This window comes from Anas acuta, chromosome 9 (assembly GCF_963932015.1).
Source record: "Anas acuta chromosome 9, bAnaAcu1.1, whole genome shotgun sequence".
Classification (NCBI taxonomy): Eukaryota; Metazoa; Chordata; class Aves; order Anseriformes; family Anatidae; genus Anas; species Anas acuta.
Window position 1 is genome coordinate 12,669,678 of NC_088987.1, and position 22,836 is coordinate 12,692,513.

Below are 22,836 nucleotides of genomic sequence, written 5' to 3' on the forward strand. Positions count from 1 at the left end.
CAAAGCCCGTGGATGGCCAATAAAAAAACAAAACAGTGAGGGCAGCACACAGCTGTGCTGTGTTATGGGTTAGTGCTGCCCAGGGCAGCTGCTGGTGTGCAGCTGTGTGAGAACCGCCAGATCAGCCCTCCATCACACCCCTGTGAGCCATTTGGTGCCGCTCACACCTACTGGCCTTTGTCACTGCAGTTTCTAGGGCATGGGGCTGTGGCCAGGAAGCAGCGCCCTGTGCTCTGGGATGCTGCCCTTCCCCTGAGCACCTTCCTATTTCCTTATTTCCTTCCCCCTTCTTACCACTGAGTCAGTCCCTGCACAAGCCTGGTGTGATGGCAGCAGATGTAGCACACTGCTGGCACTGCCTCGGGAGGGGACAGGGAGCAAGTCTGACCCATCCCATCCCTTCTGCTTCTGGCCCGGGCTCTGCCCGTGGAGGTGGAGGGGCTGGTGTGGGCTTTTGGGGTGTGGAGAGAGCCATGAACCTGTGCGTGAACCTGGCTGGGGAGCTCGCCATCCCCCAGCCTCCCAGATCAGCCAAGATATTTCGGCTCTCCAGTGACCATAGGCTGAAACACGCCCCAGCCACGCCACAGCCTCCCTCAAAGGGTGTGCAATTAAAAAGCGAGCCTGCAATTTGGTAATTTGTAGAGAAGAAATTAACTGCTGTGTGCATCTCGCCTTGGTCTGCCCGCTCTGGTGGTGGCTGCTCGGGGGCTCCTGGGGAGGTTCATCCCCGGAGATGCTGCTCGCCCGGCAGGAGCCACGCGAGCAGAGCCCTGCGCCCTGCCCCGAGGGGCGCCGTGGTGGCGAGGAGCCTTCCCTAACACCAGCTGGATAAAGCTGTCATCACTGGTGCCTGGATTAAAGGCCGGTGCCTTTAATCAGGCGCATCAGAGTGGAGATGTGCGAGTTATAAGGCCTGCTCCCTGCAGCGGGGTGACGGCTCCGGCATTCTTCGCATTTTCTCGTTGCTGCTGGAAGCCAAACGCGTGTCCTGTGTGACGCCCTGTGGGTCACAGCCACGCTCCCCGGGGTGAGGAGGGATGCTGGCCGCCCTGGCCACAGCCCAGGGCCCCGCGGGGAGCAGCACATCGTGTTGATGTTGTGTGGATCCAAAGGCACAGCCTGGGCGGGTGCTTGCAGGACTGCAGCTGCGCTCATCCAAGTCCGTGCCTGGGGTGGCTCCTGTCCATGGGGGGCTCGCCTGCTACACGTGGCACGAGGCAGCTGAGGAAATACAGAGCAAGATAAAGACCTTAGGTTTATAGCACACTGCAAGTACCTCTGGAGCCCACACAACTGATGGAAGAAGCAGCGAGCACGAGGAGAAACCTCTGCCCGGCCCTGAGAGGCAGAGGGTGAGAAGTCATGTAAGAAGTCATGGTACTTGATAAATATTTCTGTTCAGCATTTGGAGGGCAAGAGCCAAACAATACAGCGTGTTATAAAACATAATCGCTCTAAAACACTTCCCACCCTCCAAGGGCTGCAGGAAGATGTCAAACAATAGCTACCGAGCTCAGATTTTTAAATCAGCAGCTCTGACACATGGCAGGGCGTAAAGGAGCCGGGTGAGGAGCCACCTAATGAGCGTCCCCAGGTGCCGGGGACTTCCCCCGGTGCTGGTGCTGGTGACCTGCCATCGCCTGGCCGGAGTAAACAGGATGTCCCAGGTCCATGCAGCCCCTGCTGGCACCCGTCCTGTGCCATGGGACGGGACAGCCACTGCCAGATTTCATGGATAAAGGACTTGGAGCGGGGAAACGCAATCAGTGTCAATTAGCACGGTTTTATGGGAAAGGGATCTTGGCATGCATGCGATTAGTGTTACCCGTATCAGTCCGGCTTGTGATCGCTCTGAGGTAAGAAGCTTGCGTAAGGCACTTGGCAGTGGGAGCAGCTGGGACGAGGGCTGGGGTGGATGTGCCTGAAGCCCAGGCACTCCGTGGGTCCCGCAGCATTGCTGCCCCAGGCAGGGACCTGGGTTCAGGTGCCAGCCTCTGCCTCCCGAGCCCCTGCTGCATCAGCCTGGGGCAACAAGTCCTGGTCCTGGCAGCCTCATCACTTGCCCGGCTTTGATGGAGCCTCTCCTACACAAAGCTGGGGTGAGACACCTTTCTAGAAGAGAGCTCGCTGCTGACAAGAAGCAATAAAGAACGCCTGGCTGATTAATATCCTGTCATCTTTGACATGCGTGCCAGAAATAGAAGAGTGGATAAGAGGGTGACTGTCAGGAGCATGATTAGAGACCCGCAGAGGGAAGGGAACGCGTGCTCCAGACTGCAAGGGGCCAAGCACAGCACCTGAGCCTCTGGCTAAAGGTGGGTCCTGCAATCCAGGCTGGTGTGGAGGCTTCTCTGTCATGGGCTGTTCCTGCCTGGGGATGCAGTGGCTCCTCGCAGAGCTCCCCCATGGTGCCAGGCTGGGATGCTGAAGGGGCCGGCTGCTGGCAGGGCATCCCCATGCTGCTGCCACCAAATCTGAGGCTCCTCACACTGCTGCAAGCCTCGTGGTCCCTGACATCTCCATCACGGCCCCCTTGGCACCGCCGGCTCCTGGGCAGCCTGGCAGAGGTGGTGGCTGGCTGGGACATTGCTGCCTGCCCTCAGCCACAGCTCCTGATAGAGGGGAGGAGTGCGAGGGGCCGGCAGGACAGGAGGCTGCATGTTTTGAAACCCAGCTGCGAAGCACTGAAAACTGCTCCCCACAAGCACCAGGGCGCAGACTGGCCCGTGGCCCAGTTTCGGTGGTTCCTCTCCCCCATGCAGGAGCAGAGCACGTCTGGGAATCGGGCGGTGGCGTTGTGCAAGACCTGCACACAGCCCCTGCACGCAGCTGGCTCCCCCTTGGCCAACTGTCCCGCAGCAGGGGCAGAAGCAATGCCCTGCATTTTGAATGAAGCCAGTCTATGAGCACTGGTGAGCCTGCTTAAAGCTTTTTGCTTATGATGTCTAATAGTGATAAGCCTCCCAAAAAGATGAAAGATGTCCCTTGGTGTACTTAGGAAGCCAGAATAAGGCAGGAACAAACACCAGCCTTAAATTACTGTGAAAGCTGACACTGCCTTTTAACATTTAATGTGTAAAAATCCCGTGTCCCACCACATCTTGAAAGGAGCTCTGCATTATAAGCATGACTGATAACTACTGGAGATAATTCGTGCCTCCTTCTGGCTGGTGCAAAAGCTGCCAGCAGGTATTATCTTTCATGCTATCATTTTTCCCTCTGGAGCCATAGGTTCACAGGCTGTGAACATAAATCCATGCAGCAAATACAGCTGATGTTCTCCTAATGCAGCATGCACTGCGCAGAACAGGACCTGGCTACAGCACGACCTGGAAAGGAGGAACAGCCAAATGTTTGGGACTTTCCCCTGGCCAGGCAGCACGCAGCACCAAATCTGCCCCCATCCTTCACATCCCAGTGACGTGGGGCTCTCAGAGCACTGCAGAATTGCTCAGGGTTGCCCTAAATAGCCTGGTGCCCCCGAAATCGGGATGGAGACATGATTTTTCTTGGTACACTAGAGGCCAGGTGTGCAACTCCTCCCTGTGTGAGGGCTACAGAGCGAGGTGTCTGTGACCAGACATCTCCACAAGGCCCTGTGTTGCAGCAGAAGCTGCTCAGACCTCAAAACACCCAAGTTTGGGGCTTAAAGATGATTATCTAATCAATAAGGAGCCATATGGTGCTGCTGCTTAACAAGGACAGTGTTCTCACAGCAGGGCACAGCCCTGCAAACACTGAAGTGCCGGCAGGTCCTCCGAGCAGATGCGCTATTGTGGGACCCAAGGCCACCCGCAGAGCAGGAGCAGTCTCTGGTCACCCAGCTTGTGCCCTGAGCTGGTGACGGTGCCCTGCCACCAGCTGAGATGCTCCTCGTGTCCCCTGTCCCTCCTCACTGGTGGCTCCTGCTCCTGGATGGTGGCACACGTCTGCAGGGGCCGTGACCTCACCATGGGTCTGCCTCGTGAGTCCCAGGCATTGACCCTGCACATGGGCTGCCCCAGGTGATTGATTTTGCTCTGATTTATACCCAAAGACCCCAAGCAAAACCCACGGGAAGTGTTTCTTAGGGGCTGAAGTTGTTTACTGGAGTCAATGCAGCCAGCACCGGGTTTTTAGTTCGCTCTCAAGCTCTCAGGCATTAACGACAGAAGTGCGGGCAGGTATTTCCACCTAGCAGCGTTCTGAACGAGGAAAAATAGCTGAAGCCTCTGGGATTAGCTGCCCTTTCTGTGAGAAGCATTTATCATTGTTCATACAGCTCTCTGCAATCTTTATTTCCACCATCAAACGTGTGTGACCAGAGACTATTGGTCTATCTGAACGTATTCCTTCCCCATCAAGCACAGACCGCGCGGCGTGCCCCCATGCATACAAATCCCAGTTCGCTGGAAGATTTCAGGTTGCAGACAAGCCGGGCAAGGAGCGTTGCAAGCTCAGTGTGCTCGGTTGGTCACAACATGCTGTTTATGTCCCTAGGAGTTACAGAAAGGACAAATATCTGCCCCCAGATCCCTGTTATCGCACAAGTGTATCAGAGGCAAAGCAGATTTTGCAGCAGGAGGTGTGATGCAGCCAGCGCTGCAGCTGGGAGGGAAGTGGGAGACAAGGGGTGGGAGGGACCAGGGCTCTCTGTAAGGCACACTCTACACTGGGCCTCCTTTCAGCTGAAACAAACAAACAAAAATCTATTACAGATTTGTGTAAAACAGGCATTCTCTCTGATTGATACTCCCAGCTGTAGAAGCATCAGAGTATTTCCAGCGGTTGTTTGTTATGGCAGTCTGAAGAGAACAAACCATCGTCTGGTTATTGCCCAGGCAGCAACGAGGCTGCTTTGGGAACGTTTGAAAATATAAAAGCAAACTACAGGCAAATGGTTTGAGCTTTGACAATGTTTGCACATGATAATGGCGATGTTAAACTTGTGAGACACTGTTCTACCACACACTCCAGGAAAATGAGGAGGAATATTTGCTTCCAGCTAATTGCTGAGCCTGTACGCCACGTAACACAACAAAGAGCATTCTAAATAACTTTCCATTTGATCTTGGAGGTTGTGCAACAAAACTTCTCAATTGCCTTTTCTCATCATCAAAAGAATTCGGGATTACAGGGGAGATTTCGTTTTTTCAGCTCTGAGCACACGGCGATGCCGGGGCGAGCCCTGACAGGCCAGCCAGCCTCGTGCTTTGCCACCTGCGGGGCTCTCCTCATGGCTCCCTCCTCATGGCTCCCGGCCCGAGACCTGCCCTGGTGTGTGGGGCCGGGCCGCGGCCTGTGGTGGGCAATGGAGGTGCCCGTGGTCCTGTGCAAGTACCCGGCACCCTGCTGGCTCCACTACTGTGCTACAAACTTCAGGAATCACTGTGTTATCACTGGCAGCCTGTTATCATAGCCAAAGTTATCGTTTCGGTGTAACCGGCAGGCCACGTGCCGCTGGTGCCAGCCTGCCGCCCAGGCCGAGCCTCTCAGCCCCGCCTCAGCTTCGCGGCACGGCTCCGCAGCTCCTCCACAGCCACCACGCGGCTTTTAGCAGGCGTGGCTCGAAATAACACGGTTTGATCTTCTGTACATGAGAGACTGCGACATCTGGTCTCTGGGGGAGAAATTAGAAGGAAGCAAACGAGTCGGGCTCCCGGCTATCCCTGCGCCACAGCAGCTAACCGCACCGCCTCTCGGGCTGCTGCTGGCAGCGAGGGCCTGCCCCACGCCCCCACACCTGGGATTTCGAGGAATTAGCACAGCTTTTGCTGTTTTGAACTTCACTGGGCAGCTGGACCAACCATACGAGGTGCAGTGCCCCTGCCCGGTGCCTGCCCAGTGCCCACAGCTGCCAAGCGGGCGGTGTTGGACAAACGGCTCCCCGGGCAGGGGCCGGACAGACAGACCCCGGCTGGCCGTCAGCCCGGCGCTGTGCTGGGCCGGATTCACCTCTGGCCAGGCTCACGCCTGCTCTTGCATCACCACGGGGCCGTATTTTACAAGCAGCTATAAAGGACGCAGAGGGTATCAATTATGGTTTCCAAACAACTGATCCGCAAAAAGCAAAGCTATTTCGAGCAGGATAAATGCAGCCGAGGCCATTACATGTAATTCACATCTGCCCGCAGCATTCCTGCCCTGCTGACTTTGGGAGCTCAGTGGCGGCTCGAGCTCCCCATCCTGCCCCAGATGTGGCTTTGGGGACGGGGGGAGCTTCGCTTCCCAGAGCTGCTCCTTCCCCAGCAGGATGACACGGGCCCTTTGCAGGGGCTCAGCGGGCACGGGCTGCAGAGACCCTCGGGCAGGAGGGGCTGCAGACCTGCACCCTCATGCCTGAGACCACAGAGCAGTTGTCAGGATCTGTGCGTGATGCTGCACCCAGCCTGGCTGTGCTCCTGCCCAGATTTAGCTGTCACATTTATTCATTAGCAATCCGGTGCTCAGTTTTTATGACAAGCGTATGACTGCCTTGGCACTCCCTCCTCAGCCCAGTGTTATTTAAATGTTTCCCCCATTCTTATCCAATAATGCATCTTACTACATATAGCTCTTGAGGGGAGAAGTCGATCAAATGCTATTCACATTTTATATCACCCTTGTTCTCTGCTGGAAAAACTTCACCACAGTGATGACTGGCGGAAGAAATTCAGCAGCATCTGCTGAAATTTTTTTGAGGTTTACAAGTAAATGACTCATGATAGCATATTTCATTGCATTTGGTTTAACACTGCTGACTTCTTGCATTTCCTACTTCTGCAGTGTCTGCTGCTTTGAAAACATGAAGCACGGGTGGGTCAGCGTGGGCACGGAGTGCCAGCCCCAGTGGCTGTTTCGCCATCTGGTATTTTCTCCTCCATCAGTTCCTGCTCGGGAGGAGCACTGCAGCCCGTACAGCACCAACCGCTTCCCAAACCACTGAGCAGAGATGCTGCCCAGCGGCAGGACTTGTTTTGGTCCTGGTGACTGTCTGAACATGGCAGATTGAGATAACGTCTGACTGGTTTTCCTGCAGGCCCACAGGGACTCAGATCAGCTGAGCATCCTTCACCTGGCCGGCTCTCTGCACCCCCCTCCAGAGGCTCAACCTCACATGCCCTGTATTTTTCCCTGCTGCTGCCGGTGTTTTTAAGTGCCCCGAATGAAACTTCCCTCTCCTGAGCACGGCGGGTCTTCCTGGAGGGGTTTGTCTTTGCTGTGGTCCCCAGGTAGCCCGAGAAGTCCTCCAGCATAGAAAAGAGATGAGTTTTAAAGTAAAAAGCATGCAGGAAGAAATAAAGAACCCTTCCTTCTGATGTGGTGCCTAGAACTGCATGTGCCACAGGCCATCTGCAGGTGTTTTGTTCCCTAGACAGAGACTGTCCTAAAAGGATCTGTCCCTGAAAGGATCCATTTATCCGAGGAGGGGGTAAGTTACAACAAAGGCCCCGAGCCTTTCAATATCTGCAAAATGCACTTACAGCAAGTGGTCTGTAGGAAATAAAGGGAGAAACTTCATGCAGTGCCCCTGTGAGTGTGCAGCCCGTGGCTTGAGCCGCTTTAGGACTGTCACCAGCAGGGTGACAAATTGCTGCTATGGGATTGCCGAGCATCTCTGTCCTCAGGTACAAACCACCAGACCATGGTAGATTCTGTCAGCTCTAAACTCTGCTTTGTTTCAGCTTTTCTTTTTTTGCTCCCCAACAGGCAAATTGCCGAAATTAACTTTGAAATCTTAGGCACAATGCAGCTAATTCCCCTGAAATATCTCCACAACATAATTTGCTCCCCCCATTAGCAGCTGGTTGGCAAATAAAGAAGTCCCCGAATTTCACAGAGTGAACCCCGACATCCTGAAAGAATTACAGGACCAGGCAGCAATTTCTCAGCAATCAGTAATTAAGCCACAGAAGCTCAAGACAGGAAGAGACGGAGCTACCAAAACCTGGCTGCAGCGCTCCCAAACCAGGTGCCCCTCTGTGGCTCTGCAAAGCGTTTGAGGAAAAGCTCACAAAGCAGTGAAGCCTACTAAAAATCTGTGCTGAAAGGAAAAACTGCCCATGTCCCAGCCTCCCTGCTCCAAACATCCTCTTTTTTCCCTTTCTGCTTTCCCTGAGGGCAGCTGTAATGCTACCCGCTGCCTTCCCGAGGACAGCGAGGTGGTCAGGGAGCCCCCCCCGCTCTGCTGCAGCGGGCACTTCTTAGGAGGGAAAAATAATAGGGTGGCTTTTTTGTTTTGCAGAGTCAGAAACTGCATCCCAGCGCTTAAGCCTGTTGTTATGTTTTGTGTTGTTCTTGGCACACTGACCGAAGTGCGCTCGGTATGAATAGCAGAGAGCTGCAAAGTAAATAGCGTGTCCTCTGGGAGCAGCGAGCAGGGGAGGGCGGCTGCGTTGCTTAATGGATCACCCCCAGCGCCTGTTTGGGTTAGGCTTAGAGTAATTGCTCCCTAGGTGAGTTTATACCAACAATTGATCATTTCAAATGGGAAAGAAGTACAAATGAGTAAGAGAATAAACACTGACAGCATTACGCAACGCAGGAGAGGTGAGCAAAAATCCCATGCAGCTCGAACGCGGACCTGAAAGCCAAGCCGAGCAGGGATCAGGCGATGCTGTTTGCTTTACACGCAGCTCCTCGTGAATGCTGAACGATGCCAAGTCCGGCAAGACAAGAAACGGAGCCGCTTCCCAGCCTGATCTACAAAAAGCTGGACTGCCAGGTCTGAAGCTCCCCCTTTGCAGGAACAGAACCCCCAGGGGTTTTATTTTTCCATCGGATGAGGCACTAGCATCCTCCCTGGGGTGACATGGGGTGACACAACGTGACATGGGGTGACACAGCACGACACGGGGTGACGCCAGGGATGATCCCTGGGGCCGTGCCCAGCCACAGGGTGTCTCGCTGCTCATCTTGGCCATTCCTCAGCTTGTTCAGCAGAGCCACCAGCGGAGCCGTGCAGGGCTATGTGCAGCAGTGAGTGGCTCCGCGTCACATCCCGAGGGACCGTGTGGGGCTGGGGTTGAGGGAGAGGGCCCCGGGCACGTGCAGCCGAGGCCAGGCGCCGGGACCCGCCGTGTCCCCAGTCACGTCAGCCTGACAGCACCGGGGCTTCGGCTCTCCCTTCCTGCCCCGGGTGGAAATGGCTCCCACAGGAGCCCCGTGTGTCACCAGTGCCACCGCCGTGCCCCGGCTGAGTCTTCCCCACGGTGGCAGTGCCCAAAGGGGTGTTCCTGGGCAGCTGCTCAAGGTAATTGCAGGGTCAATGGGAGGTGCCAGCACGGTGACAGAGTGGTGATGCCAACCACGGGGCTGTGACACCACGCCAGGAAGCCCTGCCCTCTCTCTGTTCCGCCCAGAGAGCCCCAGAAAGCCCCGTGTCACTGCAGGGAACGGGTGAGGGGTGTGTGTCACCTGGGTTGGTGGCCTCTGGGGCTGCCCCAACCTCATGCAAGGCTTGGAAATGCCAGGGGCAGGGGAAACCCCTGCCCTGGGTGGCTCCTTGTCACCCCCGTCCCCGCACCTCTGCAATGCACCAAGCTCAGAGCAGTGCCTGGGCACCTCTCCTGGAGCACCACGTGGAGGAAGGGCCACGGAGACTCCCCAAAACCCAGCTGTGCTGTCAGCGTGGGACGGCGGCAGAGAGGCAGCACGGGGCCCTTGTATGGGTCAGAGGGAGGGGAGCCTCCTCCACACTGCTGGGCAGCGCTGGTTCATTCACAGGCAGAGGTGAGGGAAGCCAGGGAGCTCCTGCCACATGCTGTGCCTGCCGTTACTAGGTTAAGCTGTAATTAAGTCCCCAACTCTCTCTCACACGTGCATGTCACACAGATGCACACACACACACACACACACGGACACACGCCAGCTCAGTTTATAAAAAAAAAGCAGCTCTGGAAGTGGGTTGTTGTGTTTGTGCCATCCCCTCCTACAGCAACCTCCCACCGAGCTGCAGACAGAGGATGTATTTGGGAGCGGGGCGCTGCAGCCTGGAGCCTGGCGATTTGCAGCACAGGCAGGCCCCAGCTCCTCCCGGACAAGCTCCAGCTACGGGGAGTGATGAGCTTTTTTAATATGCCCCAGCATGGGGGCTGCGAGCTGCAGCAGCCAGCAATGCCCCAACACATCTCCCCAGTCGTAAACCAGCTACAGCCTCTTCCAGGTAGCTGGGAGGGGAGAAGTGTCCTTCCTCTGCCTCCTCTTCCTCCCCCGGGGAAACTATTTCTCTGCCCAGGGGCTTGCCAAGTTTTTCTGAAAAGCCCCAAGGAGTCCAACCTCTCTGCACCACAGCTCTTCCGTGGTGAAGCCATCCCGGTGATCTAACAGCCTCTGCTGGTTCTGGAGCTCATCTCAGCGCTGCCTTCCCGGATGGTTTGGGAGATGCAGCAGCCAGGGACCAACGGGTTTCAGCCTGGAAAAGGGTTGCTCACACACGTGGCTGCTGGTGCAACAGCATCGCCCGGCCACTATCACCTGTCTCTGCTGGTCGCCACCCCTGTGGTGTGCACACGCTGCGATAAGCACAGCGAAGGGATCAGGGCAGGATTTATCACACCGCTCGCTGGGGGCAGGCGTCTCATTAGGTGCAGTGCGAAGCCATGCAGGGCACCGCTTCCACCTGCCCATCAGGTATGTATCAGCCACCTATCAATCACCGTAACAGAACACAAAACCTCCCATGGCACAGGACTTCAGTCGTGCTGCAGAAAAACAGCCAAGTGGGTTTTGCGTTTGCAGCTTTATTACAGTACAAAAGGTTAAAGGCAAAGCTAGAAAAATGAACCAATTTGTACACGCTCGCTGAATGCTTTTAAGACAAGATATCGCAGTAAAGCTTTTATTGCTAAGGAGAACCAGAGGAAGGCTTTAAAGCTCATCTAGCATTCAATTTTTGTTCACAAGTAACCCAAATTTAAAGCAGCTTTTCAGTCCTTGAAACCCTCTTGCTTTTGTGGAATGCTCAAAAGGAAGATGACCTGAGGACAGTGTCTGCTCTCGAGACGGACCAGACTGATGCTCTGCATGAGGTGCAAAATGGGCCACCAAGGAATGCCAAAACAAAACCCAACCACCTGGCTCTGAAATCTCGCTGTCAGGCAGCACGATGCTGCACAGCACCCATGGAGCCAGCCCCTCAGCTGCCCCTACACCTGGTGGCTGTGGCACAGACAGCACTGTGGACGTGCCCCGAGACCTAAGTTGAACCATGGGAGAGCCAGGAGCTGAGCCCAGACATCTCCACTATAAACGTCCTGCTCTAACTCCTGGAGGGGTGAGACTACAGGTAGTGGGAAACTGAACCCTCTTGGGATCCCCAGGGATCAGGGATCTCCCTGGGATGTAACAGATCAGGGCTGGCCACCCTTATGGAAGGACTGGTGCAGTCACTGCAGCTCTGTGCAGCTTTCTGGCACTGCTGCAGTCAGAGCTGCTCCCGGAGGAATCGCTGCCCTAGTCTTCGGGGATCGGGGTGTTGCAGTTCCCGTGGTAAATTTTGACCTCACCATCGCACCGAAAGTACTGGTCAAAGACGTCGCTGTAGCCGTGGTCCTTCCACCACGTGCAGAGCTGCCGGTTCCAGGTGCAGTCGAGCACGTGGAAGAGCTCTGGGTGCTCCATCCCCACCATGGTGAAGAAATCCTGGTCCCCGAGGTGGCCCTTGAAGCGGTACTTCTCGGTGAGCTTCTGCACCATGGCAGGCTCCAGCAGCTGGTTGTAGAGCTTGGAGCGCCTCATGGCCTCCAGGTTGAGGAGCAGGACGCCGCTGTTGAAGCCGGGCAGCCCGTCAGGAGGGGGCTCCCCCACCCTGGTTTTGGGGTTCTCGCGGCGGTACTGCCAGAAGGTGTGCCTGGGGAGAGAGCAGAGGCGAGAACAGGGGGTGAGCGAGCACACAGAGCGGCCACCAGCACTCGGGGCAGGCCTGGAAATGAGAATTGGATGCAGCCTGTGAATGCTCAGAGCACCTCTGAGAGTGCAAAAGACTGAAACCTTGTGCTGAGACCTGAATTCCCCTCCACATATGCCTGCCAGGTACAAGAACAGCTTCAAAAGGACAAAAGACCCCCCTCAAGCTCTCAGTGCTGTCTTCTGGTGGCTGGAGGCATCCGGCCCCCGGAGCAGCCCCGTCCCTCACGGGCTGCCCTCTGCCTCCCCGCACAGGATATCGCCCAGACCTCAGGCCACTCTCCTTGCCCTCTCCTAAAGCCTCCTTTGTGTTCCTCGGCATCCTCGGGCGAGTGAGCTGGGCGCAGGACCCTGTGACTGCTCACATGGCTGTGCAGGGAGAGGGAATCACATCCCTCGCCCTAAGGTCAGCCGACCACGTGCACCCCTCGGCTGCTCGGCGCCGCGTCCCCGCTGCGCTGCCCCAAGCTGGGAGCAGGAGCTGGCACGCAGGGTGTCCGAGGGAGCCCTACAAAGTAGGTCAGGTCTGGCTGCAGGACACGGCTGGGCACTGCTGTGAATTCTATCAGCGTGTTTTACTTCTCTCCAGAGCACCAGTGGGCTGAGCAGGATAAAAAGAGAGCTGCCCTGAACCACACCACACCTGCGATTCACTGCACTCCTCAGGACCTGTCCCCCTCGGAGCCCCCTGACTGGGGTCAGCTCTGCAGACCCCCACAGCCAGGACCTCTGCCCCGTGCCACGTGGATTCAGGGCCCGTGGCTCCCATTCAGCCCCGCGTCCTGCCTGGGGACCTCCATGTGCTTCACAGTCAGCACGGCCCCTGGTCCCTCAGCACCCATCGGGGGTGGAAGCAGTGGAGGGGAAGGTCAGGAACAGAGGCGAACCAGACATCAAGGGGTTTTGGGGTCTCCTGGATAGGCACACTGTGCATCTTCTGAATATCTGGGCCTCTATACTGAAGTTCAGCTGTCCCTATCCTTGTCACCCGTTACCAGAGGAGCTCAAGACCAAGCCGAGCCCTGCTGCACGAGCTGAGGGAGATGACAGAGAAAGGGAAAGGCCGAGCCGTGCCCTGGTGCTCGCTGTCTCTCGCCATGACCGCAGTTTTGGCCCTGCTCCCCCACCAGCGCCCCGTGCACGGCGCAGGAACCGCTCCCCGCCCTTCCCGCAGCGAGCAGCCACTAAAACCAACCCTCCGGCAGCAACCGCGGGACGGGAGCTCCCTGCAGAACCAGCTCAACCCCTTCTCCTTCCTGCCAAAAACGCTCTCCGGGGCCCAAGCGAGCACGGTTTGCACGGAGACCCTCCGAGCAGCACCCCGTTGTGCAGCCCGCAGCCCGTCCTGCCCCGCTGTGAAGGCAGCAGAGGCGCAGCGCCGCGGCCGGCCCAGCCCGGCTCCTGCCCTTCCTGCGGGGACATTGTTGGCGGCAGACAGGACACAATGCTGAGCCCGGCCAGCGCCGGCAGCGATAGCGTGGCCCCGCTCGCACAAAAGCTCCGCGATGGCAAACACCGAGCGGGCCTGGGCCAGCTCAGCCCAGCCGCCGTGGGTATGGGGCCGCCAAACCCAGCTGGAGATGGGCGAGATGGCTTCGACCGCACCAGGAACACCTCGGGGACTGCTGCACGAGCCCCTCCAGAGCTGGGGTTTGGGAGGGTGGGAGCTGGGCTCAGAGCCCACAGGGTGACCCCCGGTGGGATGCCCAAACACCGCTCACCTGCTCAGACACACCAAACATCCCACTGTTTACCCCACACCCTGCATTTAATGGGATCAGGGTAGCAGCGCACGCGGCATCGTCGCTGTGAGGTGATTACAGGGAAGCGCCGCATCAAAACTTGGCCTCGTTTTGAGGCTGTGCAAAAAGGCTTGAAATAAATCCCTCCAAGTAGCAGAAATATTTCTTCTTCTTTTTTTTTTTTTTTGTTTAAGACACCCGATAGCAAGATCTCATTAGTTAAATAAGCACTGCCTTCAGCATCTGCAGCCCTGGGAAGGCTCAGATGCAGCAGCTCTGGCAGGCGTGATCCTCCCTAGCTCATTTCCAGCTGCCAAGGAGAACAGTGTTGCAAGTTTAGGAACACACGAAATTAACTCAAGAGAGTGATTCAATTGGGAAAAAATTAGACTACCTAAGCAAGCAGCACAAAAACGGCTCTGGCTCCTTGCACAGCCCCGGGGCAGCGAGCACACCCCGCCGTGCACACGAGCTGTTCCCACTTGCAGGAACCGAACTCGTACCCTGCCATTACCCAAGCAGCTTCTGCTGGGGCTGAACCAACCCCCACGAATTGGGATGGGGTCTTCTGCCCCCGAGCTGCATCCCCTGCAAGCTGGGGCAGCCGGGAGCTGGCAGAGCTTGTACGGCAGGGGCAGCCATTGGGGAGCCCGCACCCCCCAGCCCCGCAGTCTGACAAGGGGGGGGGGCAGCCCCACTCTCTCCTCCCAGCCCGAACCCTTCAGGCAGAGCTACAGCACGTTTTTGCACCTTGCTGTGAAGTTGTCAGAGAGAAACGCTGCTGCTGTTAGAGAGAATAAATTAAGCCTGCCCGATTCCTCTCCGAATTTGCCAGGCGCTGACTGAAGTCTCAGCACAGCCACACAGAAAAGAGGAATTTGTCCGAGCACGGCTTGGATTTCGCACCCAAAGGTGATAAAGGCTCCCGTGCTTGGGAGCTGAACTAATTCAGATGTAAGAAGATGCAGGGAAATCAGCCCCTGGAAGAGCTGAGGAGTCATGATGGGTACTCCCCCCCTAGGAAAATGTAAATCCAAACGTTTGGTGAAGGCAGCTGCGTTCAGCTCTTAACATGGGGTAGCTGGAGCAGTGCTAAGGCTCGTGCAGAGCACCCACAACTGCAGCACCCTTCTGGCCTCCTTGGGATGCCCTGCGCCTTGAGGGGCCTTGCCTTGCGCAGGCTCAGTGCAGGGCTGTGCGACCAGCCAAGGCCAGGGCTGGGACTTCGCAGCCAGCGGATGAATTATCCCAGCAGAAAATGTGGATCCACTAATACTGACAGCCGGGAGCACGTTTTATATTTCCTGAGCAATAAAGGCAGGAGAATCGGAACTGCAGAGCACCAGCACTCCCGTGCTGTTCTCCATTTAAATGCTTCAGATTCAAAACTGAATTTTCTCACTTTTTTTTTATGGTCTTTACAGCATTCCCTTTTGGCTGGTTCAGGGCAGAAAGGGTTTTTCCACGCGCCAATTTCCCCTGGAAGGAAGGACCCAGCTTTTGAACAGCTGCCTCCACGCCTCCTGGGGAAGGGGGAGCAGGGCACTTGCTGCAGGCTCGCTGCCTCGTTGGGGAGCACAGGCAGCAACGCTCCTTGCATCTAAAGCAGGGAGAGGAGAGAAAAGGGCTCTGCCCGTGCAAGGAGCGGTTCTGTCCTGGGCACAGACACCAGGCCACTGCAGAGACGATCTGAGGATGCTCACGGGAAAGGAAGCAAAGCACTCCCAGCGTGGCACTAGGGGGAAGCTCAGTGCGCAGAGCTGAGATTCAGCCTCGCACTCACCAGCCTGAGGAGCTGCTGGACGCGGGCTGGTTGGTACACGCTGGCTGGGAGCAGAGCCCCAGAGGGAGGTGTCTTTACAGCAGGACAGCGGGGCCCTGGCCACTGACTCAGGCTCTGAGCAACGCCGCTCCCCGGCGGGCTGCTGCGAGAGGGCTGAGCCAGGCAGCAGCACTGCTGGCTGCAGGGAGATGAGGTGAGAAAGGAGCAGGATTGTTCCAGCGCTTCCTCCTGGCAGGATGGGGCCGGGGATGGGGCTGGGGAGGACAGGTTGTCCCCCGGGATGCGGGGCCAGGGCAGAGCCGCAGGATGCGATGAGCACAGCGAGGCGCCGACGGCTCGGGAACCTGCCCCAGCGCTGGGCTGAGGCCAACTGAGGGAAAGGTGTTTGGGCAGGGCTCAGCTTTCATCCTTCTAATGGTGGCTTTCCGTCCTCTCCTCCTCCAGGGACGGCAATAGAGAAGAACACGGCTGAAAGGTGCCTCCAGGAGTGTCCTCTTCGGAGGAGGAGACAGGGCCAGGAGGAACACTGCGACCAGCCAAAGAGCTATCCCAGCCCACACCCCGCTCTGCTCCCTCCTGTCTGAAATCACCCAGCTCAAGCTTTGGCAAAACATGGGGGCAAAATCCCAGAGGTTTGATGAACAGACTGCCAGGACCCAGGGAGGGGGCTGCCAAATCTTGAAAGGGGGTGCCTCCTGCGGTCCCCAGCGGGTGCTGCTGGCAGCTACACCCCGTCCCCTGCTGCTTTTCCTCTCTAACCGGGCTGCCCAGCGCCCAGTTTTTGGCCGCACCCTGTACGATGCGATGTTCTCTGCGGGAAACGAAGCTGCAGGTGCTGGTCAATGGGGAAAGCACACGTGGGCTCATCTTGGCGGATCTGGAAAAAATGGCATTAGCAGGTGCTCCGCAACAATGGGACAAGCTGCGTAAAACACACAGTTCCCCCAAAACACAGGAAAGGCAGAGCTGGGTGAATCACACGGCCCACGTGGCAGGGAGATACCTGCAAAAAAGGCTGGGGCTGGGCACTGCCCCGGCAGCATGGAGGGGAGGGAAGGGGAAAAAGGGAAGGGAAAGGGCTTGCAGGAGGCTCACGCAGGGTCCCCTGGGCTGCTCTGGGGGCAGCCCCCAGCTCAGTCAAGGCAGGGCTGAAGCCACCAGCAAGCACAAAGCTGCGGCACCGAGGCTCCCCGTGCCCTCCTCTCCGCAGCACCGCTGGCCTTGGCGCTGGGGAGGGCTCGGTGCCCGCACCCCCGGCAGCGAGGGACCTCCAGCAAGGGCAGGAAGGCAGCGCCGAGCCCCCGGCTGCCACCGGGATGAAAAGCAGCAGGAAACTGCTCGCTGGGAGGAGGGGAGGAGAAAGGAAGAGAAGGCATTTCAGGCTTTTGTTAACCACCGGGCTGACCGTGGCCCCTCTCGAAGGGAGGGGAAAATTCCTTCCCAGCGGTGACCCCGGGCCCCTGACACCGTAAGAGTTTGGGGCCGGGGCTGCCAGCACCCGCCTGCAGCCCCGCTGCCCCCCGGGCCAGCAGCTGCAGCGAGCCGAGGGGCTCTGCTTTGAGGCGCTGTTTATAAACAGAGCCTGCGTGTGCTAGGAAACATCTGGAGAACAGCACTTCCAAGCATTCAAACGCCGGGCCCAGGCAGCCCAGATAAAAAAACACTTCCACCAGGACTTCCCCTGCTGGCCAAGCACGCGCTCCTCCGGCCCGGCCTCCTCCCGCGCAGCCAGCAGCCCCCCTGCCTGCGCTCACCAGCCCTGATGGGCAGCTCCAAAGCTGGGCCATGGCAAAACTGCTGGAAATCACAGCTAAAGGGGCAGGGAAACACTGCTGGCAGGGTCAGCACACCCAGCCGGTGACACCCTGGGGCTCCCCTTCCCTGCCAGGGCGCTGCCAGACCTCAGCCAGGACTTTCCCTGCTGCCCAAGGAGGCTGGAACAAAGTGGCCCTTGTCGCTGATTGCTTATTTCCCACGTGCAAATTCTAAACCCTTTAAGGAGCTGAGGGGACAGGTTCAGTACCAGCCCGGGCCGGAGCGCCTTAGCTCAAGCTGAGCAGCTTGTGTAAGCCAGGAAATCCCAGCTTCGCCCTGCTGGGGAGCACGGCTCGTCCAGGGGTGTGCCAGAGCCGCAGTGCTGGGGTACTGCCTGCTCCAGAGCTAAAAACATCACCCCGGGGCAAAGCAGGTGCCTCCAGCCCCTGCATCCAGCCCACACGCCCCGCCGCCGCCACACCTCGTCTGGAAATCCCTGTGAATTGACAGATTGAGTGCTCGGAGAGGCTTTGGTAATTCCCTAATAAATCTCCCACGTAAGGCACAAATGATGTCTGTGAGGCGACAGCCCCTACGAGAAGGCCGTCTGCATGCCAAACCTGTGAAAGGCCTGGTTTTGGGGCAGGAAATCCATTCTGGATGATTCTATTTCTGCGTGGACATAACAGTCCCAAACCAGACTCACTGCAGTGGCTAATTAGCAAACTCCCTGAGAACGCAGCTCATCACCGGGTGATTAATGAGGGCACTCCCCACGCCGTTCCTGTCGCCTCCCATGCCCCTGCGGTGCTACTGCCCGGGGACGGGAGCTGCAGCCTGGTGGGATGGGGCCGGAGGGCTCACAGCAGCTTTGGGGTGGAGGAAGCAGCACCAGCAGTCCTGAGCCTTACCCTGAGGTACACACACGTTGTGGCTGTTCAAAAAAAACCTCATTTTAACACCCAGAATCTCAGAAGGCACAGGAATACGACTAATATTATTAATAGCTTTAATCCTACTCGCTGCCTGTCCGTGGTTATTAGATGCTGGCAGGTTTATTCATTGCTCTAAATGACGTTTCAGCTTTGGTTGGTGATAGGAGAGAGTGCAACGGGGCTTACACATTAGTGATGTGCACAGATGTAAGCACCGAAAACCTCTACCTTCTGGGATTTCAGACAGCAGGAAGGAACGCTAAATTCCCCAAATCAATTCTGCTGCCAATTCCTTTCAGGTTCTGCTTGTTCCGTAATTTTGGCTTTTTCTTGGTAGCAATTGCCAAAGACTTCCTAGAATCGTTTCACCCTCGCATCAAGCAGCAGCACCTGCTACAAATCAATTCAAAGCCTCAACATGGTGTAAAATCCGAAGTGCAAAGGGTTCGGCTTGGCTCTGGCTCCCAGGGCTGTGCGCAGGCTGCCACCAACCACCAGTGCCCCTGGAAAAGAAAGGCAAAGATCTCCTGTCTTCTCCAAGAGGGCACTGAGAAGGACAGAGCTCCCTGCTCTCCCACGCAAAAACACTTGGAGAGGAGCAGAGCCTCCAAATCGGGGCACCCTGCCTGTAGAAGAGGCCCACGATGCCAGGGGATCTGTGGCTGTCCCCAGCCCCATAGGCCCAGCCGGTTTGCAGGTAGAAGCAGCAGGGTTTCCTCACCCCTCCAGCGGCAGAAGGGGCCGGGGAGGAAGGGGAGCGAGGTCTGGCCATGGCAGGAGCGAGCACAGGCAGAGGAGCACAAAGAAAAACCAGTGGGACTGAGCTCACACCGCACCTCCAGCAGCTCCTGCTTGGCCACAGCCAAGGATGAAGCTTCTCGTCCTCTTCCCTTCTACAAAAACATGCCCTGCTCGAGCTCTTCCTAGGCTTGAGGCAGGAGCAAAGACAAACAGCCTGGCAGCCATAAAAGGATCTAAGTGTGGATCCTTTGCAAGCCCTTTGATGCAGATAGCCTTTCCTGCACCATAAACTTTCCTAATTTCCAGCGCCGTGGATTTCCAAGATGCCTCAGGCTTTTATTAGCTCCTTGGGTAATAAAATAATAATTCATCAGGGCCAGCAGTGAGGATCTCACCCCACAATGCTAAGGGGGGGGTCTCGTGTGTGTCTGCTGTGACACTGGCAGCTCCAGGCCCCCAGGGACATCCAGCACCAGAGGTCAACCCCAGCGCTCCCCAGACCCACTGTCAGGGTGCTGAGAGGAGCCAGCAGCTGCCCTGTGCCAGCTGCCCTGTGCCTGCGGAGGATTTGGAGGTCCAGAAGAGCAGGGTTAGGTGGGGACAATCCCTGCCGAGGGCACACACACCTGCAGCAAGATCTCAGAGTGTCTCTGTGCCGTGCTTTGCAACCCCTGCAGCCAGCACAAGCTGAGGGCTGCCGGGGAGGCTTCCAGGTCCCCCTCGAGCAGTGGTGCTGAACCCATCCAGCCCTGGGGTGCCATCCCCAGCGTGAAGCTGCTGAGGGCAGCCGTGTCACCAGTGCCACCAACCTGCTGCAGCTCACCCGCCATCGGGGTGATCTCTCACCAGGAACCTCAGGTTTAAGCCTCCTGTAACCTGAACACTTCTGAGAGCGTTCGGAACATTTCTGGGAGTGCCGTGGCGTCTCCCCGCTCCTCTCAGCTGAGGGGCTGCTTGGACACTGCGAGTTTCTCCCTTGGGCAGCTGCCAGCACCCAGCTGCCGTGCCCGGGGACACGCAGTGCTGGCAGGGCCGGGCTGTGGCACCCTGCTCCCCCAAACACCCTGGCTGTGTGCTGGCAGAGACCCATGCCGTGCCTGTGTGCACGTGGGCGCACCCCAAGCCTGCAGCTCACGCCTGATCGTGCCCCATCCCCTCTTCCAGAGGGGTCAGAGTTGTGCCAAGCCATCCATGGAGAGCCCCCTGGTCCCGTGTGTCCTGTTGGGCCGCTCCCAGATCTGCTGCACGCCCTGGGGACACTTTGCCTGCCCCCCTGAGAGCCTGCGGCAGGCTGCACCTGCAGCACGTGCAGCACGTGCCCGTTAGCAGGGCTGCTGACAGAGCACAGGAGGGGCTGGTCTGCTGAATTGGTTCAGGATCTGGCACGGGAGCCCCAGCACAACATAAATATTGGTACAGCACATCGCCACCTGCCCTTTGCAGGCTGGTGAGCAGGACACTGCCAGCACGCCTCAGCAGCTGAAATACTGCAGGGGACAGCAGGGTTTTTAATTAAGATCACGACTCCGCAGATGCACATCCTTGCATGGGAAGCCTTTTGAACCAGACAAACTTCAGATGCAGATTTTAATCTTTCCATCAAAACCATTGACACAGAAGCACGAGGTCCTGGTCTCGGCCGTGGCCTGGCTCCCACGCAGGCAGGCACACGAGCAGACAGACGTTGGTGCTGGGCAGAGGCGCCGGCCGCATCCTGAGCGGGAGCAGGAACCATCCGAAAGCCCGCGGGTGTGCAAGAGCCTAGAGCACAGCACCGAGTGTCCTCAGCTCCCTTGGGAGCAGGGGGCAGCTGCGGGTACCCAGCCCCTTGCAGGATGAAGCTCTGCCTCTGCAGCAACTGAAGCCCAGTGTTTCATTGCGGAGGGCCGGGGGATCTTTTTGCTCACAGCAACACGTTTTATCCAAGACAAACAGCACCCGGGCATTGTTTCAGCATGAGTCAAGCGCATGGAAACACTCCAGTGCCATCCTGTTTTGCTGTCTGGAGGTTTCCCCCTACCTTCCGGATACGCCGACAGGCTCTGGGACGTTTCCTATCTCCTGTTCTCCTGCTACCCCATTTCCCGTAAGTGTCTGCATGCCCAGAGCGCCGCCGCGGCAGCCGAGCGTCCTGCAGTCCCAGCCCCTGCCTGGAGAGCACAGCCTGCAGCCCGGCAGCTGGGGGGAACAGCCCTGCCTCCCAGAGATGGTGTATTGCTTACAAAAAATACCTGCATGCACACGTTGGCATCCTCTGCTGGGCCAAATAGGCAGCGGGCATCAAGACTGAGCATCTAACACGGCGACCTGATGGATCTCCATCCGTCTTCCCACCACCGTGCAGCCCGGGGCAGAAGGCACACGGGCATTTTGCTGTCAGTGAAGGCTTGCCCTGCCCGTGTCCCTGCCAGCCCACAGTGCTGTGAGCGAGCAGCAGCTCAGGAAAGCTCCGGGCTCCTTGCTTTGCCCTCACCTTTCAGACGGTGTGCCCCATGCTGCTGCTTCCAAGCCCCCAGTGCTCCAAGTGCAGCCGTGTCCCAGCCCCACGGGGGACAACCCGGGCACGAGTGCCACACGGAGCACAGCTCCTGTGCTGGGAGCAGCTGCAGGGCACCGGCACCGCCTGGGGCTGCAAATCCAACCCCAGCGCCTCGCCGGAGATGTTTTGAGCACAGCGGAGGAGCAACACTGGGATAAATTCCCTGGGGCAGAGCTGGTGTCATGGAAAGCTGGGCCACGTGGGGAGGGGAAGGCAGGAGGGAATTGAGACCCCCCCCCCATTGCCCAGCAGCACTCCCCCCCCCCCCAGCCACCTTCCCAGCGGGTGCTCCCAACCTGCGCGCGTGGCAAATCGCATGGCTCGAGCTGACACCTCCGCTTCACGCCTAGAACACATTTAACTTGCTAGAAATATAAAAATAGCAAAGATTATTATTTTTTTTAACAAACACACTCGCGCTTTGCCAGCTCGTGTTTTTGCCTGGAAGCCCTTTGAGAAGGGAGCCCTGCGGGGGGCAGGCGGCGCGTTTGGACAGCTCGCCCCACACAGGGCGGCCGGTGACGAGGGACGGCAGGAGCTTGTTTTCACGTGGAGAGCAAAACAGCACAACAAGGGCAGCACAACACAGCCAGGACTGAGCCGGCACATCAAAGCCGCCCGCCAGCGGGCTCAGCCCGAGGCGCAGCACTCGAGGCCCCGTTACTGCTGGGCTGCCTCGAGCCCCCCACCTGCAGCAGGAGGCCACGGGGCAGGGTCTGCCTCGGGTCGGATAATTGTACAACATTTTTCAGCCCTGCCTTGCCCCTGCCGTGCCGGAGATTTCCTCCTTTAGCCGAGCACCCCGCGGCCCCACTCGGTACCCCTGGCGTGCCCTTTTCTGCAGACCGCCTCCAGGCAGCCGGCCACCATCCCAGCTCTGGCTGTGCACGGAAATGCTGCAAAGCTGAGCTGTGCCCGGGCAGAAAGGTGGAGGAATAGCACCTGGGGCTGAGTGCAGGCAGAGAAATGCTTCCTTCACCCTGCTCACTGAACTGCCACAGGCTGTGTGGCTAGCAGAAGGGAGCTGGCCTGCTGGGCAAGGCAGGCTTAAGCTCACAATCCGACCGAGCCCCAGCACGGTGCTCAGCTGTAGCGCTTCTCTCTCTCTGCTATTTAAGCTCTAACAATTGGATGTAATTAGCTGGGGCTGGATTTACCATTCTGGGCACCAAAGTCCTGCCAGGACACCCAAAGCGGATACAGGAGCGCTCCGTGCTCTGGGTGTGGTGTTGCCTTTCAGAGGAGACACCTCAGCCTCCGCAGCCCCACTCGTTTCCAAGCCCGTGAGCCAGGAGGACCCCGGAGATGGCTTTTCCCAGCCAGGCACAGGGTTGATTTCTGCAGCATGAGCAACCAGAAACGCTCTCGTGAGTACGCTCTCATTTGGCTTCTAGGAAACGATCAGCAGTGATTAATAACCACACGGGACACCAGAACCGAGCAAGGCTCTCAGACTGGAGACACCAGGACAAA

At 57.7% G+C, this 22,836-nt stretch overlaps 1 protein-coding gene across 2 annotated transcripts in view; it reads right to left on the reverse strand.

Annotated features, from left to right (window-relative positions):
• Positions 1-10,683: 10,683 nt before the first annotated feature.
• XXYLT1 (xyloside xylosyltransferase 1) overlaps positions 10,684-22,836 on the reverse strand; it is a 37,293-nt gene continuing 25,140 nt past the window's right edge. For both annotated transcript variants that reach the window (XM_068692700.1, XM_068692701.1), the window contains exon 4: positions 10,684-11,812. In XM_068692700.1, the coding sequence (XP_068548801.1) occupies positions 11,416-11,812 (397 nt within the window). In that variant the 3' untranslated portion in view covers positions 10,684-11,415. The remainder of the gene's footprint in view (positions 11,813-22,836) is intronic.